This window comes from Coptis chinensis, chromosome 1, assembly GCF_015680905.1.
Source record: "Coptis chinensis isolate HL-2020 chromosome 1, ASM1568090v1, whole genome shotgun sequence".
Lineage (NCBI taxonomy): Eukaryota > Viridiplantae > Streptophyta > Magnoliopsida > Ranunculales > Ranunculaceae > Coptis > Coptis chinensis.
Window position 1 is genome coordinate 89452727 of NC_141456.1, and position 16643 is coordinate 89469369.

The 16643-nt window shown below is 37.2% G+C and overlaps 1 protein-coding gene across 1 annotated transcript; it reads left to right on the forward strand.

The window, feature by feature from the left end:
- The first annotated feature begins 4555 nt into the window (after window positions 1-4555).
- LOC147525697 (dirigent protein 2-like) lies at window positions 4556-14591 on the forward strand. The gene is made up of 3 exons (XM_086580401.1): window positions 4556-4844; window positions 13851-13922; window positions 14500-14591. Exons 1-3 carry the CDS (start codon window positions 4556-4558, stop codon window positions 14589-14591), a joined length of 453 nt encoding a protein of 150 aa, XP_086436527.1.
- The last annotated feature ends 2052 nt before the right edge of the window (window positions 14592-16643 follow it).

Sequence of the window (16643 nt, forward strand, 5' to 3'; positions counted from 1 at the left end):
TAGATATTTGTCCTTAGCACTACACCGAAAAGTAGTCATGCATCTTGTGCTAACACCGCTGTTTTGGTTCCTTCGTGCTCGTTCATGATCCTTGGTGACAAAGAGAAAACCATTTACACAATACTTTGTGTATGTTGTTGCCAAACCTGTAGGTCCTCTCACAACATCTTTGAACTGGACATCATTTGACTCTATGTACTCAACCTGTGTTTTCAACCATGATGTGAAATTATCACACAAAGGTATCCTTAAATGGCCTGCCCTCTTCCTCCCGGTTCTTCTCTGGTCCTCAAGAAATTTGGTGTACTTCTTATATATTATTTAACATGTTAGAAAGAAATTTCATTTGATTAAACTAGTATGCAATTCCAAACAATTATGTCAAGGTATACTTACTCCTGCCAATAATCATATTTAGCCTGGCTTTTTAATACCCAATTACGTGCCTGTTCATACTCAACACCTTCTAACCCATAGCCATGACCCACACCAATTGGCCCAACCTCCTTGATAGTATGATCATGAATCTTATCAAACAAATCAGGTACAAGTGGAGCTTCATTTTCAGCCATCCTATCAAGTTTCTCTAGAATACCACCCCCCTTTATAGCCCCACAATGAATAAGGGTCTCTTCTTTCAAGTAACACTCCGCAATACAGCCCTCGGGACGTGCTTTGTTTGAGAGGGATCCCTTATAAGTCTTCATCATTCTTTAAACGACAAGGAACACATTATAGGAATAACATTAATAGGAAACAGAATTTGCAAGACAATAATTACAAAACTAATACCTTTCGAATGTATACATCCATCTCGCCCAAACAGGACCACATTCACGAGCCTCCTGAGCAAGGTGAATGGGCAAATGCATCATGATAACAAAAAGTGATGGAGGGCAATGTCTCTCGAAAAGCGCAAATGTCTTAATCATATTTCTTTCAAGTACATTGAGTGTTTCGACATCTATTGTTCTAGCACATAAAGCACCAAAAAAAGTACAAATGCTTTTGATGATAGATCGAGCTTCCTTTATACTGCCATCTCTATAGGCATGTTGAATTGCTACCGGGAGCAAGTGCTGCATCAAGATGTGATAGTCATGTGACTTCAATCCCTTTAAATCTACTGAATCAGCCTTGACAATATTAGACCAATTACTACTAAAACCAACGGGCACACTCAGATTGCGCAATGTATTAAGAAAGCATTTCTTCTCCACTTTGTTAAGCCAAAAAATTCCCGGCTTCATAACAGTTTTACCATCCACCTGGGATAACCAATACCTTCTTTTAATTTTCAAAAGCTTCAAGTCTTTGCGTGCCTTGTCATTATCCTTGGTCTTCTCTTTCGAATTAAGCATCATTGCAATCAAGATTTCACAAAAAATCTTCTCAATATGTATGACATCAAAGTTATGAGGGACTGGAATGTACTTCCAATAATCCAACCCAAAGAATCCCGACCTATTGGTAAAACCACGATTCACCTTCATTTTCTCGGTTTATCATCGCACTCGGTAACATTGTGTTTCGTTTTGCCTTTCCCAACTTTTGTTTTAAGTTCATTGTCATAGTATCAACCTCGATCCCAGTTAGCCTTGCTGGTGGCTCCTCTAGCTCTTGAGTTTTATCATAGGTGCTTTCTCTTGTATCATTTCTGGCTTCATCTAACAAAGGTAACCAACATCTGCTTCTCATGTACACATGCTTACCTCCATTCATAAGCCCAAAAAGAAGCGATCTTTGGACCACAAGCCGGACAACCATGTTTTCCTTTAGTCTTACAACCGGGAGATATTTCCATAAGCCGGAAGGTCATGTATTGTCCACATCAAAACAGCCCGCATTTTAAATACGTCTCCTTTTGATGCATCTTTTACCATTACTCCTTCATGCCACAAGTCATTCAACTCCTTGACCAATGGTTGCAAAAACACATGAATATCTTGACCTGGCTGTTTTGGACCTTCGATGAGTGCTGTGAGCATGGTGAATTGGGGTTTCATGCACAACCAAAGTGGAAGGTTGTAAGTCACACACATCACAGGCCACGAACTATGCAATGAGCTTAATGACCCAAAAGGATTGAAGCCATCAGTTGCTAGCCCCAAACGGACATTTCGAGGCTCGGCAGCAAAATCTGGGTATTGTGTATCAATTAACTTCCACACCCCAGAGTCAACTGGATGCCCTAAAGTACCTGAAGGGGACTTTCTAATTGAATGCCAACGCATAGCCTTTGCTACCCAATCCACTCTATATAATCTCTTTAACCTATCTGCTAGTGGAAAATATCTTAAGATATTCGCAGCACCAGACCTGACCCCTTTCTTTCTTTCCTCAATTCTTAAAGTTTTAAACCTCGAGACCCCACAAATATGACAAGAAACCTTAGATTTGTAGTCTCCCCAGTATAACATACAATCATTTCTGCAAGCATCAATTTTATCATACTTCAATCCTAAATCTTTGATTATCTTATCCGCATGATACATATTGTTTGGTGTGTTATTCCCACTTGGAAGCACCAACTGGAATAGTTGAAGCAATGCAGTAAAACTTTGGTCAGTCCACCCATGTGTGATCTTCAAATTAAATAATTTCACTACAAATCTAAGAACGGTGAAGTCCTTATTTCCAGCATACAATTCACTCATCGCCTTACGCAAATTAGAACTAAACTTAACATCTTCAAATAAGTCATTTTCAAATAAGTCATTTTGTTCATTATGTTCTCCCATTAGCGTATCCAAATTATCACCACCAAGTTCCCCCACCACAGTGTTAAGGGCATTAGCCATGTCCGTTTCATTATATGCATTATCACGAAAACCTTATCCTTGTTCAACATACTGATTTTGTGCTACTTCACCATGCACGAACCACACATTATATGTTTCGTCAAAGCCATGCCTAAAACAATCTACTTTGACGTCATCATGGGTCTTGACCGGGCCTTGGTTTAGGCATTTGCCCCACATGGACAGGGTATGACCTTTTTATTACGATGGTGTATCTTCGTGAACTCCACAAATTTCTCTAAACCAGCTATAAAACGCTTATCTGGATATTTCAAGGAAATCCAACTTTTATCTATCGATGAAGCAAAAGCATCCATACCACTATATATAACAAAGAAAAGCTAGTATGTAAGAAGCATAAACCAAATCAGATAATTAGGCATCAAATAAATCTATGATTTAGCATTCTAGAATGCAATACTAAGCACCTCACCATACAACGCAATGCATCCATGCTAAGAATTAAATAGATGGAGAACTAGAATAGCATCATTTTCCAACAACAATTTTCATGCAAAATATAACAGTTAAATTGTTGATTGTCTACACATGCCCTAAACCTAAAACAAAATAACAATAACCCAAAATTTCTCAAATCTAAGCCATGAATTAATACAATTATTTTACCAAAATAATAAAGTAAATAAAGCATTAACAAAGTGCAATTAATAGAACCAGATCTAAACTATCTATAAATAAAACTATAACATTAACACCAATACTCAAAACAACGACTTTATAAACTATATCGTATAAAAAAAACCATCTATTTATAAGCTCAAAGTGAAAACACCAAATTTGCACAATCATTTGTTTATAAGCTCAAATCCATATCTGTGTAGTTTAGGTTGTACTAGATCTATTGTGAAGAAATAAGCCATTTTTCACTGTAATTTGCTTGTAGCTCTACAATTCTACATTACTACATACATGCAATCTCATCAACAAAGCCACAAAGGGATGAAAGTCCCTAAAGATAATTACCTGACCTAGCAACGAGAAGGCCCCAACAGCCCAACCCCACTACAATGTATTGGAGTACCTATTATGCATGTGGAAACATGAGTAAAGAAAAAGCATTCATTATTTCTAAAGCAAGCATGCTCCGAGAAAGTCATAATTATACCCCAACGACAACCAACATGTATCCACTTGAGAAATGGAAGTTCATTAACATTCTGTAAAGATGCTTTAACATGGTTTATGGGAACATCAAGCTCCTGGGTAGGTGAAATGATGAGAGAGACAAACCTTTTTTAAGACCATGTCTCACTCGACTTTGAAGACTACGAAAATGTGTCATATGCCCTTGAGAGTGATCCTCTTCAAATATGTATTCACTCATTATCAATGGCCACACCAATATCGTTATGCCTAGTTAGATTCAATTCACCAAATCAGAAATGCCATTATGTCCAAAATCACACACTCTTCTCGTATTTTGGAACAGAGAAAGGGAGATTCCCTATAGTTGGATACCCACTCTAGAACATAAATATGAGATAAAAGCGCATGGTTAGATGGAACCAATGATTATCCAACTGGCCAACTTAATTACGTTATTCTAATCCCAATGGTCTTACATTGGTCGGTTTAGAAGTCTCAAAAGTATAATGTCCTCCAAGTTTAGCTACCACGCCAACATCAAACCACATAATATATAACCATAAAATCCCCTTCCACTACCGACTACACTATTTTCAGTACCCGTTAGTTTCATATATTCTGCCTTTCTAACCTCAACAACTATTGCAATGGCTTCTGCTCTCACAAACTTCTTCAACTTGCTCGTTCTCTCAACCATACTCATCATCAAAAATGGAGAAAACTCTGAATGGATTTCTGAAACCAAACTCTTGGGACAAATGAAGGAGAAATTCAGCCACCTTCATTTCTACTTTCATGATACTATCAGTGGCGGCAAACCATCAGCCAAGCAAATAGCTGGACCGAAAGTCCCTAGATTTGGCACTATGATGATTACAGACGATCCCTTGACAGAAGGACTCGAGCTCACGTCGAAACTCGTAGGAAAAGCTCAAGGTATATATGCATCGGCAGCTCAAAAAGAGTCGGGTTTGCTTATGGTTTTAAATTATGCCTTCATGGAGGGAAAATATAACGTAGTACTTCATCCAATAAGGAGATGTCAATTGTTGGAGGGAAGAATTACTAAGTCAATTGTTTGGGGAAGAATTATGTACTTCATCCAATAAGGGAGATGTCAATTGTTGGAGGGACTGGGCCTTTCGTGTTAAACCGTGGGTATGCACTTGCAAAGACTACTTGGTTTAATACCAAAGGAGATGCAGGTTGTCGAAAGTATAATGTCACCGTGACTTCATTATTATGAAAATCTTATGCTTTCGCTACTATTTTCAATTTGTTTCATCGTAGACCCGTAGTTCATAATGACTTTTTCTGGGGGAAATGGGCATTATCCTTTGGAATTTTTCCTAAACCACTGAAAATTTCCTGCTCTTATCAAATTTAAAGTAGCTTTTAGTGATTGTGTATCAGTAGTGTGCAAGAGCGTGTGTTTTTGTCCTTGTGAGTTGGTACTAGCACGAGCTTGTGTCACTGTCATTCAATAATGTACTTGCTAAAAAGATGGTTCTGAACATATATTAAGAAGTTTCCTATCGAAAAAAGAATAACATAAATTAAGAAGCTTAAGAATAATTTCAATGTTAGTACTTAGTATAACAAAGTGTAGACAGTGGAAGGAATTAATAAAACTCAACATGAAACCAAATGCATGCACTTGACCTGGGATTTTCAGAACATGGATTACCACCAATAGAATTAGGATGGCTTATTAATACTATAAATGTTTTTCACTGAATAATCATCAGTCTTTAAGAAATATTTAGTGCGCTAACCTCAATTCCTCACTACAAAACTCGATCTACAGAATAAAGTGAATCTTTAGTGCGCTAACCTCAATCATCAGTCTTTAAGAAATCTTTTTGAGTTGACAGTTGTAGCAAACACTCATTACGAATGAGATAATAAATTGCCAATCACTAAAAAAAGAAACCACAGATCTAAACTTGAACTTCTAAACACCAAATTTCTTCACAAAAAGATTATAGATATCGATGCTTAAAGTGAAAAAGATTGAAAATTTACCTGAGAAATTAACGAGCAAAAAGATTGTGTTTGGCTGCCTTTTTAGAACAACGAATCGGGTCGAAAAAACACTTCTCTAGAAAAAACTAAGAGAGAAAACAATGACGACGTTAAATCTTCAAGCTCACAAAACTATTGGGGGGAGATTTTCACCTTGGCGCCTAAATGTAAGCCGATGGTTTCCTGAAAAATTTTATTGTCTAAATAACAATAGAGCCACCGAGAAGAAATTTGGGATTTTAGGGTTGAATTTTGTTGCGGATTAGATCCCCAACAAAACCGTCGCCGGGTTGGAATAGATAAAAAGTGAGCTGTGACGGACCTGGGCTTTTATGACGACGGATAATGTCCATCAGCAATAGAAGTATGGACTGGATCCGTAGGCATATCTATTTTCCATCTGTCGGGAAATGTCAATTTTTTAGTAGTGTATCTTCCACAACCATTCACTTTTCCACACTTATTCACTAGGACACCCTCTCGTTCAAAGATGAAAAAGAAGGTGCATGCTAGGTTACGTTATAGGTCTATCCGACTTCGCTTTCAGTTCACTAGGTTGCGTCATAGGAAATCTTGGTGCTTGATTGTGTTTGGATATATTTTATGTGATATTTATTTATCGAATGATCCTCAACTATTTCGGTTATTGATATATGATAAACTGCATGTTCATACATATGTTTAGATAAAGTCTCGAGTATCTGACTATAAATGACTCAATTTTTTGTGTTTGGTGCATTTCCTTTCATTTTCATATATTGGTGAGTGCACCATTAGGGTAACCGGGCCCTCCCTATGGAGTGTGTAGCTGTAAGTATCGGATCCTAAGTCCACGTTCAACATAATTCACGTTTTCCACTCTTGCATGTTTTCTCATTTTTGAGTCATGTTTCTCTATGGGGTGAATTATGTCCCTATTGCTTATTGTTTTTCCTTATAAAAGTAAAAAAAATATTAAATAATAAACATAGTAATCTAGGAAGTCTCGGGAATCTGACTTTAAAAGACCCACTGTTAAAAACAAATTTTCTAAACTCTGTTGTAAAAATTTTTTGGGGAATGGTGTTCGTGTTTCCGTCCTAGAATGTTTTATGTCCCATTAGAGTTGCTTAGGCCGTTTAATTGTATTTCTATTCAGGTTGACATAATCTATGAATTTAGAGTTCATTCGTTCACATAACGTACATCATGCACGCATTTCGAGGCATTTTCCACTATCTTATATGTCATCCACAGTCGGAATAGAGTGTTTTATGGATCATTGGATTGGAAATTCTCTCCTGATCATTTCCATATCTCATTCGCAAAAATCGGACCGGTAACGAAGCGGCAATATTAGTTTGAAGTTGCGCGAAAAATCGAAAAATTTGAAAAATTCGAATTGGGCTTGGGCCCAACCCGCGCGCACCTGCGCTCCTTACCTTCGCACCAACAGTCGCGTTCTTCATCTTCTCAAACCGCCATTTACAAACAAAACAAAAAAAATTCAAAACCTAAAAAATAAAATTAAAAAGAAAATCAAACTAACCCACGCCAACCATCAAAAAATCCACTCCAAATCTTCTCAAAACCGTACCACCACCACCTGCACCAATTTAAATCATCAAAAACCATCGGAAAATAAAAATTCAAGCTGCACCACACCACCACACCACCACCATCGTTTTTGTGAGGTTATCCCTCATTGCTTCCCCACTACATTCCAAACACTCCAATGGCTCAACAACGTCGAATTTTGCCGGAGCAAGCATTTACTGGCGACCACTTCGCGCCATTTTACGGTGACAAAATGATTAGTAGAGATTGGAATAGCTTGTGGTACTCGACCGAAGCCTTTTACCAAGAAGACTTAGTCCGACGGTTTTACAACACGAGAGAGTTGGAGGGGAGTAGAATTTTTGTTATGGTGGCAAAGAAGAGGAAGAAAGTAACTTCTGGGTTGGGGCCGAGATTCTAGGCATTCCGCCTAGAATCCATCCGATGCCACGCTACAGAGTCCCAATATAATGGGGTAGAGCCGCTGATGAACGAATCGTTACCGAAGGGAACTACAACGCGAGCTCGCATTGTGTTCGCCAGGCATCCCTCGAACCAACCAAATTGGGTCAGTCAGCTTCGATGGATTGGTCGGAACGTCCTAGGGAAGGAGAAGGTCAAGGACATCAGTCTGAACTGCCTCCACATTCTATGGATACTCCATGAGCAGAAGTACGAGTTCTGTATCTTGGAGTTTTTGCTTAACATGATTAGGGGAGTTGGGAAGTCTATTGCACCTCTCCCTATTTTGATAACCAAGATCATGCTGAAGTTGAGAGCGACTCCGACGTCTGATAGGATTTACCTCACCCTACACCGAAATCCTCGTATTTATAAGGATTGTGTCCAACGAGTTTGGAGGTTGCCTGAGGATAGGGAAGAGGATGAGGAGGACGTCGGAAATGAGAATGACTCGGAGGATGAGGAGGACTTGACTTGTTTTGATGCTGATGCTTTGGAGAGGTGTTGGTCAGATGCAGAACGCATGGCTGTGATTCATCGTGGCATGTGTTCACTCAATACTATCTGCGAAGACCTCCGAACTCGACAGGCTACTATCCACCATAACTTCGAGATCCGTACCCAGCGTGAGGATGAGTGGTGGGAACATATGAGAACTGAGCTGGAAGCTCAGCGCCAGTTCTGGGCCGATATGCTTGCACGCTTCCCACCTTACGGGGATTCTCCTTCTGAGGACACATCATCGAGGCACGAGCGTCGTCGCCGAAAGACGAATGGTGGTGGCCCATCGGGAGCTCGGGGAGCCATCTCCGAAAGTGCCCTCCGCTACCAGTACCGACGTGTTTAGGGATAGTATAGCTTGATGATTTTTATTTGTAGTTTTATTATTGTTAGTTATTTTAATGTAAGTTTTAATTCCGTAATTTGAATTTTGATGTGAAATGTACTTCGAATGAAAATTTTAATATAATGCGGTTATTTTCATTGTGCGTGGTTGTTTAATATTGATCCCACCTTTCCAAATTGTTTGGGGGTGGTGTTATCTATTCCAGCATGATTTTTATATGACCCTCGTTTTTAGAAGTTATTTCGGAGTCAGGGTGAGAATATGGCCGATTAGGCATATCTATGAATAAATATTGGTTAGGATGAATTCTCGATAAAATGGGTAGGTTCTATCCTAAATTCAACCTAAAAGATACTAGGGTTGTTTTAGAATCAAGAATATGAGTTGTTTCCATTTTCGGGTTTGGAAATTTTAGTATTTCCGGAAACTACCGTAAAAACTTTTTGGTAACTTCCCGATCCGTTTTAGCAACTTAAAACCTATATAAACTTCATTTATTCTACACTCATAACCCACACTACACCTAAGTTCCATCACTCACCTTTCACTCCCATGTTTCCCACGTTTCGTCTCATTTTTCAATCATCAGCACCTCGGAGAGCACCTACGCCCCAGAGGAGCGCACTCGCGCCCTACTCATTTGTCAGAAATTTTGCACAAAGCGCACCCGCGCTCAAACACTGGAACTCCAAAATCATCATAGCGCACCTGCGCCCTGACCTCCGTGTACACAAAAATTTCCAGTTTTCTCGGGTTGTTCCCAGATCATTTGCAACTGTTCCAGAGCATCGTTTTGAGATGACATCTCCTATAATAATACGGAACAGTCTTTCGAAGATTTGTTCCAAAGCACTACTTATGGTGCTTGGTTTTACGGAGGCTTATCACATCACGTGAGGCTTGGGAACCGCTTATGGTAAGACCTGCTGAACTTTATTCTCCAACACTAGCATCTTATTTTTACGATAACTGCATTTTTTTTGAGAGACCAGATGGAGAACAAGTGTTCTCCATCAACATTGATGATGAACCAATGGAAATTACCAGGTTCTTGCTAGCATTTGTTCTTGGACTTGCTATGCCCGCTGAAATACAAGACCCATGGTGCTATTGGGTAGATAATATGCATGTCTATACTTATAAGTTTTTGCATGAGTCGTATGGGGCAGGCATTTTCCGTATCGAGGACCAAGGGGACTATAACGTCCCTTTTGGTAGCCTGTCCATGAACATAGGAACTGTTATGTTTTGGATCATGCTAAACATTTTAAGGGAATGGCGTTTTTCTTCTGTGAATGATGCCACTTGTAGCGTCTTCCTTGCTTTAGCCACGGGACGTATGTGCCATGACCTTCCCAGAACCTTGATGTCTAGTTTAGCTCGAGCCCATAGCATGAGGTATAAGTACCTTCTTATGTCTGTTCTAATTTCCCGTATTATGCTATGTTTCTTTCCTGTTTTTTGTATACGTTTCACGGATTGGATTACGGTCGACACTGTGCGACCCACAAATAGTATTATTCGATCTTTTCGTGCAATGACTTGGCAAGGGTGGAGGATATAACCTCATCAGGTTGCACCCTACACCCCGTCAGACCAAGTGTCGCTTAATAGGTTAGCAATAATAGATGATAAATGGCGGGAAGCCTGGCAAATTATCATGGCATGGCAGGACGCGAAGGAACCTCACTTCTTTATAGAAGAAGAGGATGAGGAAGATGATGAATAAAGCGGGAGATAAGGTAAGTTTTAATTCTAGTTAGTGTCTGCTTATGTCCCAAGCAATTTGATTCTTGTTAACTCCATAATGGGTGGAACTCTTATTGAGTTGCGTCAGTTTTTTATTTCCTATATTAGTACGTTCTAAGCTTGTTTTGCAGATGTTCCTGAATTTCATGCGCTTTAATGGTATTTTTCCTACCCTCTTTATTTAAATGCTTTGAGGACAAAGCATACTTCTTGTTTGGGGGGGCATAGAAACACGTGTAATTAAGGCATCTGCTAGGATATAAATATATATAATATGCATTTGTTTTCTAGTTAAAATTTCAAAAATTCAAAAATATAAATAAATAAGTTATGTTATACACTTAGAAATATTGGTATTGTTTTCTTTCTCTATGCTCTTAATAATCTTGAAGTCTCACGTAGCTTTTGCATTAGAATAATTTTTAGAAACTTAGGTTAATATGTAGATAATAATCTTTGCATCTATCTATAAATATATTACATGAGTATCTATGATTGTTAGCGATGAAAGTTTCAAATCTAGGCTAGAGTACTTATTCTACAAATCCTGTGAGAATATAGCCTAAAGCCTTATATGAGCGAAACATTTGAGAAATGACACAAGGGAGAAGTAAAATCCGAATAGAGGAATCATACGTCCACTTGCTTGATCACTATGCCATATCCTAAGCGAGAATTTAGGCCCTCTTTGGATCGATATAGCCAGAAATTCAAACCTATGAATTATTTTCCGCTAGTCGCCCCTCTGAGCCTTTCTTTAGCCTTTCATAAACCACAAATCCTTTACCCTGTTACAAAAATAAAACAAAATAATAAATAATAAAATAAAAATAAAAAAGTCAACCTACCCATTCTAGAATAAGTCTGAGAATAGAATGAGGAAGAAAGAAGAAGAGAAAAACCTGTGTAAACAAAAGTTAGTTAATTGCTTTAGAAAATAAAGAAAAGAAGTTTTCATCCAAAGAAAATAAAAACAGAAATAGAAATAAAATAAAAACTCCAAAAAAATAGAATAAAAGGAGTCAAAAGCCAAAGAAATATATATATATATATATGGCTAAGGATGGAAACAAAGTGTGGAAGCAAAAGTAAATAACAAGGTTTTCTCTAGTAATATGAAGACTTTATTATCTCAGACTTGTCCTTTTTGAATATCCATTTCCTTCCTTTTTAAACCATCTCCTAATCCCCGCAACACCTAATAAAGACCTCTAGCTCAATTAGGAATAGGTTAGTGTGATAGTAAGTGGCAGATGTGTTTGATCGACTCCGGCTTCCTTGTTGTCATTGAGATTGTAAGGTAAAGTGTGCCCACTAGCACACTGGAGTAGTGAAACTTGAGTGGAAAAATCAGAGTGTTGTATCTTGACAATTATTGTGAGAACCTACTTAAGGACGCTATTCCGAGTTTCAAAAACGAACCTGCTAGGCATTTCATAGTATTACTCATTGTATATATGTTTATTGTAGATGATTGATAATTATGCATATATTAGCTTAGGTTTCGACTTGATTACTCTATATGCATTGCTAGTGAGAGGTATAGTTAATTTAGAGCATGAATAAGGAAACAATAGTTTTATTTCTTAGTCGTTGTGGTATAGATGAAGTTTGTGAGTACCTTCACTGGAAAACTCTCACGAGGCTATAACTCGTCCACTAGGGAATTCCTAGTGGTTTAAGGCCTTGTTGCATATGGTCAATGCAATCACACTCAGCGAAACGAGAGTAGATAGAACTCCATTTTTTATCACTTATTCTAATTTCTCATCTTTGCTTGAGGACAAGCAAAATGCTGTTTGGGGGTGGTTTGATAAGAGCCCAAATCTGTAGTTTTAACCATGTAACAGTCATACTTTTAGACCAATTATGTGAATAATAATTATGAGTTAATACTGATTACGTGTTTTTATGCATTTCAGGCTTCAAAGTCCATTATGTGTAGAAATGTGCCACTTTAGCGAGATAAAGGAGCAAAGGTCGGTTGCTAAGGAGTTCTATGATTAAAGGCCAAGATTCAAGAAGACAAAGCCTTTGTAAAGCCCGGTCAAAAGATGAAAAGTCGACGCGGGCAGAAACAACACACAAAGTCAGTAGAACTTCCGAAGGCCGTATCTTTGGACTCAGACCTCGGAATTGGGCCTACCTTATGTCAAAACGACCGGCTCGGAAAGAGATTTCCAATGGTCTAAGCCTTGACCCAATCAGAAGAGCAAAAGTAGATGAAAAGTCTGTTGAAGCCAACTGCAGCTGAAGAGGCTTTTTTGGACTGAAAGAATTGTGTTTTGGGCCAGAGAATATCTGGCCCAAAACATGGCTCCAAGCCCATGCACGATTTTTGGATCTGAAAGTATAAAAACAAGAGCTTGACTCTTTGTTAATGGTAGATACTTAGGTTAGAAAATAAATTAGGTTAGGATAAGAAAAGTAGACATTAAACCTTAGTTCTAGATCTAGTTTTAGATTAATTAATTAGTTTGTATTCTTGCTTTAAATTCAGTATTAAACTATTGTTATTGCTATTCATTAGATTAATAAAATAGTGTTCTTGATAATCTAGTTTCATTTCCATTAATTATTTAGTTTCAATTCTTAGATTCAATTAATTCTTGCATGATTAGTTTCCAATTGAGTTTAAATAAGCAAAGTTCAAATCTTTATATCATGTCTTGTTTGAATTCCATTGGGAAAGATAGCGTGATGATTCTCGGCTAAACCTCCATTAGAGGGGGTTGAGAAGCCTTGATGAAAGGTTGATTCCGATTATCGTAGAGTCGTTATAATTTCCTTTCCACTCTAGAAATGATTAGTTCACCATGAGAATGGGTGTAATCGTTCACATGCTAGTTATGAATTGGTAGAAATGCCATGTGTAATTAGGGATTAGGAAAAACCAGATTGTTCTGCGAAGCAGTTCAATTCGGATTACGACGATTTGCCGTTAGTGGATTAAGTTGAGCTAAGGTGGAATCAATCCCCCTCTAACTCCTTATCATAGAATCAACGTAGTATTCCCATAGTTGTTTAAATAGTCGACTAGTTGCATCTTGTGGGTAGTTACATCGTAGTCTAGTTTCCATTTTGTAAATCTCTCATTAGACTTTAGTTAAGACTATTTATACGTAGATAACACATCATGCGGAAGGACTAGGAGTGGAACGAATCATCTACTCCACTATATCTCAATAGGATTGAGAGTAGAAAACTTTGATAAATATAGGCACGTAATTTAGTTTTAGTTTACTTACGTTTTGAGTTTTATCGTTCATTTCGTAGGTAAACTTTTATCCTTTTATGATTTATTAGCTACTGCACTGGAGCAGCTGGAATTGAGGCTGCCGAAACAGCTACAGATCTTTTGAAAGCTAACATTGCTCGTAAAGAGGCCACTCAAGGTGAGTCTACGCTCTATAAAAGATATATATGCTTTTAAGTTGCTAAAATTTTAAAATCAAAGAATTAAAAACCAAAGGGTTTGTCATGATAAATTGATTTTACAAGTGTGGTCAGAATTGTCATGAACCAGATCTAATCTTTATCTGGTCGGTAATTGCATTCTTTTTGTATTTATAATTTCACTGAACATTGAATATTGTCTTTTGATATTAAACTATTGTGAATATAAAATTTGAAGGAATCTCCATTGAATATTGTTTTTTTTGTTTTTCTTCTTTGACGTTTTTAAAAATACTTGCATTGTGTAGCCTAACATATTTTAAATCTTACAAAGGATCCTAAACATGTAGAAAACAAAAATCTTGCTACTTAAGGAACTTATGTGCCTGCTGATGTGGTTCTTAACCAGAAAAAAACTTGCTGAATCACTTAAGAAGGTTTGTGTTCTCGTTGTTATTCCTTTTCCTATTATATGCTTATTGCGTGTACAGTTGGCTATATATATACATGTTTTTTGCTTGAAACTCAAATTTTACCTTAAGAAGCTCTTGATCTCGACTTAAAACACATTTGCAGAGAAAGACATGGTTTTGCAGAGATTATGCCTCAAGCTTGAAACAACCACCATAAAAGATAAAGACGTGGTTTTCCAGGAGATTATGCCTTAGGCTTTTCCAAGCATAGCAGTGTTCATTGCACTATAAGTTTCCAAGTGATATACATTTCGGACTTTCCAAGTGCTTAATATATAGATATTACTTTGTACTCTTAGTGCCACGCGTGCAAGGTCAAAAGTATATATATTTTGCATTTAGAAAGGTGTCCACAAATTGTAGGAAGTAAACATAATTTAGATTGTGAAGTCTTGTTGAGTTATGAGCTAACATTTTACTGCTGAAGCGTATACTACTAAAATGCCACAAAAAAGCCACTGTAGACCACTAACAGCCCACACACAAGCCACATAGGCCAAGTTCTTACCCTTTTTTGCATTTAGAAATTAAAAGGATGTTTATGCATTAAGTATGAAAGCGCTTGTATCTTTCCAGCCTAAGTGAATTTAATATTCTGCTGGTATTTATCAAGTATTTGTTCAATCGTATTGCAGGCTAACCCGGATTATAAAGGTATGTCATCATTGTAGGCCTGGGGAGGTGCCTCTCTCTCTCTCTCTCTCCCTCTCCCAATAGGCTTCTTTTATTTTTGTGGTCCCTTTTATGACTTTATTTAATTTCCTTGCAGGTCCTGCTTGGTATTGATTTACACACATGCAATGCTGGTGCATTTGGCTAGTTCACCAGTGGAATTGGAAACACTGATGCCGGTTTTGTTATGGGTGCTGGAAAACTCCTTAAGGTATGTTCGTGATTTCTTTGTAGCTTATTGATATTCCAATCCCATCCAGTCAAGCTATGTATGAAAGCATAAAAACCGTTTAAACCTAAGTAAGATGGACATTTCATATTCTTGAAACCCACCCCCCTTAAAAGAAAAATATTCCCCGCTCCGCTCATGCCCCCACTGCAATGCAGTATACTAGTGTATATAGTGTCTTTTTGATTTGAGGATTAGTTATTTGACTTAACTTGCATTGGTGGAGATGGTTAAGTAGTTAGCTCTACGAATCAATATATATTTGAGTTGTTAGGTTTACGACCGAGGTCTGAGGTTTTAATATATGTTATGAAAGTATATTAATTGATTTTCAGGTTATGACGGGATTTATGTCTATGAAATGTTGAAAATACAAAGGAGATTTTACCGAAATTTTTATGTCTTTCGTCAAGGTGTCTGACAAAGTTATAGGGTTTTGGGGCGTTACATAAACTTTCAATACTATGCTTCTATTGCTACTAGTCTATTACCATACTCTCTTTTATGAATTTTGTAGTTTGAGTATAAGGAGCTACTACTTAAGAATAAGATATAATGATATAAGTATATATCTATACATATTTGTTTTCTACTGCCTGACTCCTTTTTATTTATTTCTATTGGTGTATATGATGAAAAGGACTTTTCTGATGATACCATCCCAAAGTCATCCCCTGATGCTAGCAACTATTGAAAGTGGGAGTTCTGTACAAATGACGTGAGAGCTTGAGTTTAGGGACAAGTCCCATTGATTTGGAAAACAATGTATATTTCATTCATGACAAGTCCTATTTATGAAAAGACGTTTTGGTGATGTTATTTTAATAAAAGATTATGTGATTAGATGTACTTGTGAGATTTATTGTTTATGTTATGGATGATTGTAGAATACCCAATAAGTGGGGACATCTTTATGCAGGTTAGTAATCTCCCAAAAAGATTGGTTTTGGGGGAAATTATTTTTTTTACATATGAAATAGTTTTGTAACAGTGGAAAACCGTAACTAAGCTTTGTAATAAGTAACACTTACGAAGCAACAAAACCGTTACCAAAATGTTACAAATTCTATAAATCAATTACATGAATAAACGTTACTAACTTTCTAAAACTGTTACTGTTGTTGGAAAAGAGTAACACAAAAAAGCGTTACTAATACTATAAAACCGTTACTGTTGTTAAAAAAAAGTAATGGTCAGAAAGCGTTATGAACTCTATAAAAGCGTTACTAATGTTAGAAAAGAGTAACACAATTAAGCAAATAACACCGTTAGCAAATATTTTTAGTTACGGAAAAAACCGTTACAATAAATAATTATGTAACGGTTTTAAACCGTTACGAATATTA

Excerpts from the sequence above, each read along its gene's own strand:
- LOC147525697 (XM_086580401.1), top strand. The coding sequence starts at position 4,556 with ATGGCTTCTGCTCTCACAAACTTCTTCAACTTGCTCGTTCTCTCAACC. Across the intron at positions 4,845-13,850 it reads ACTCGTAGGAAAAGCTCAAG|CTGGAATTGAGGCTGCCGAA; the intron begins GTATATATGCAT and ends GCACTGGAGCAG. Across the intron at positions 13,923-14,499 it reads TCGTAAAGAGGCCACTCAAG|AGAAAGACATGGTTTTGCAG; the intron begins GTGAGTCTACGC and ends ACACATTTGCAG.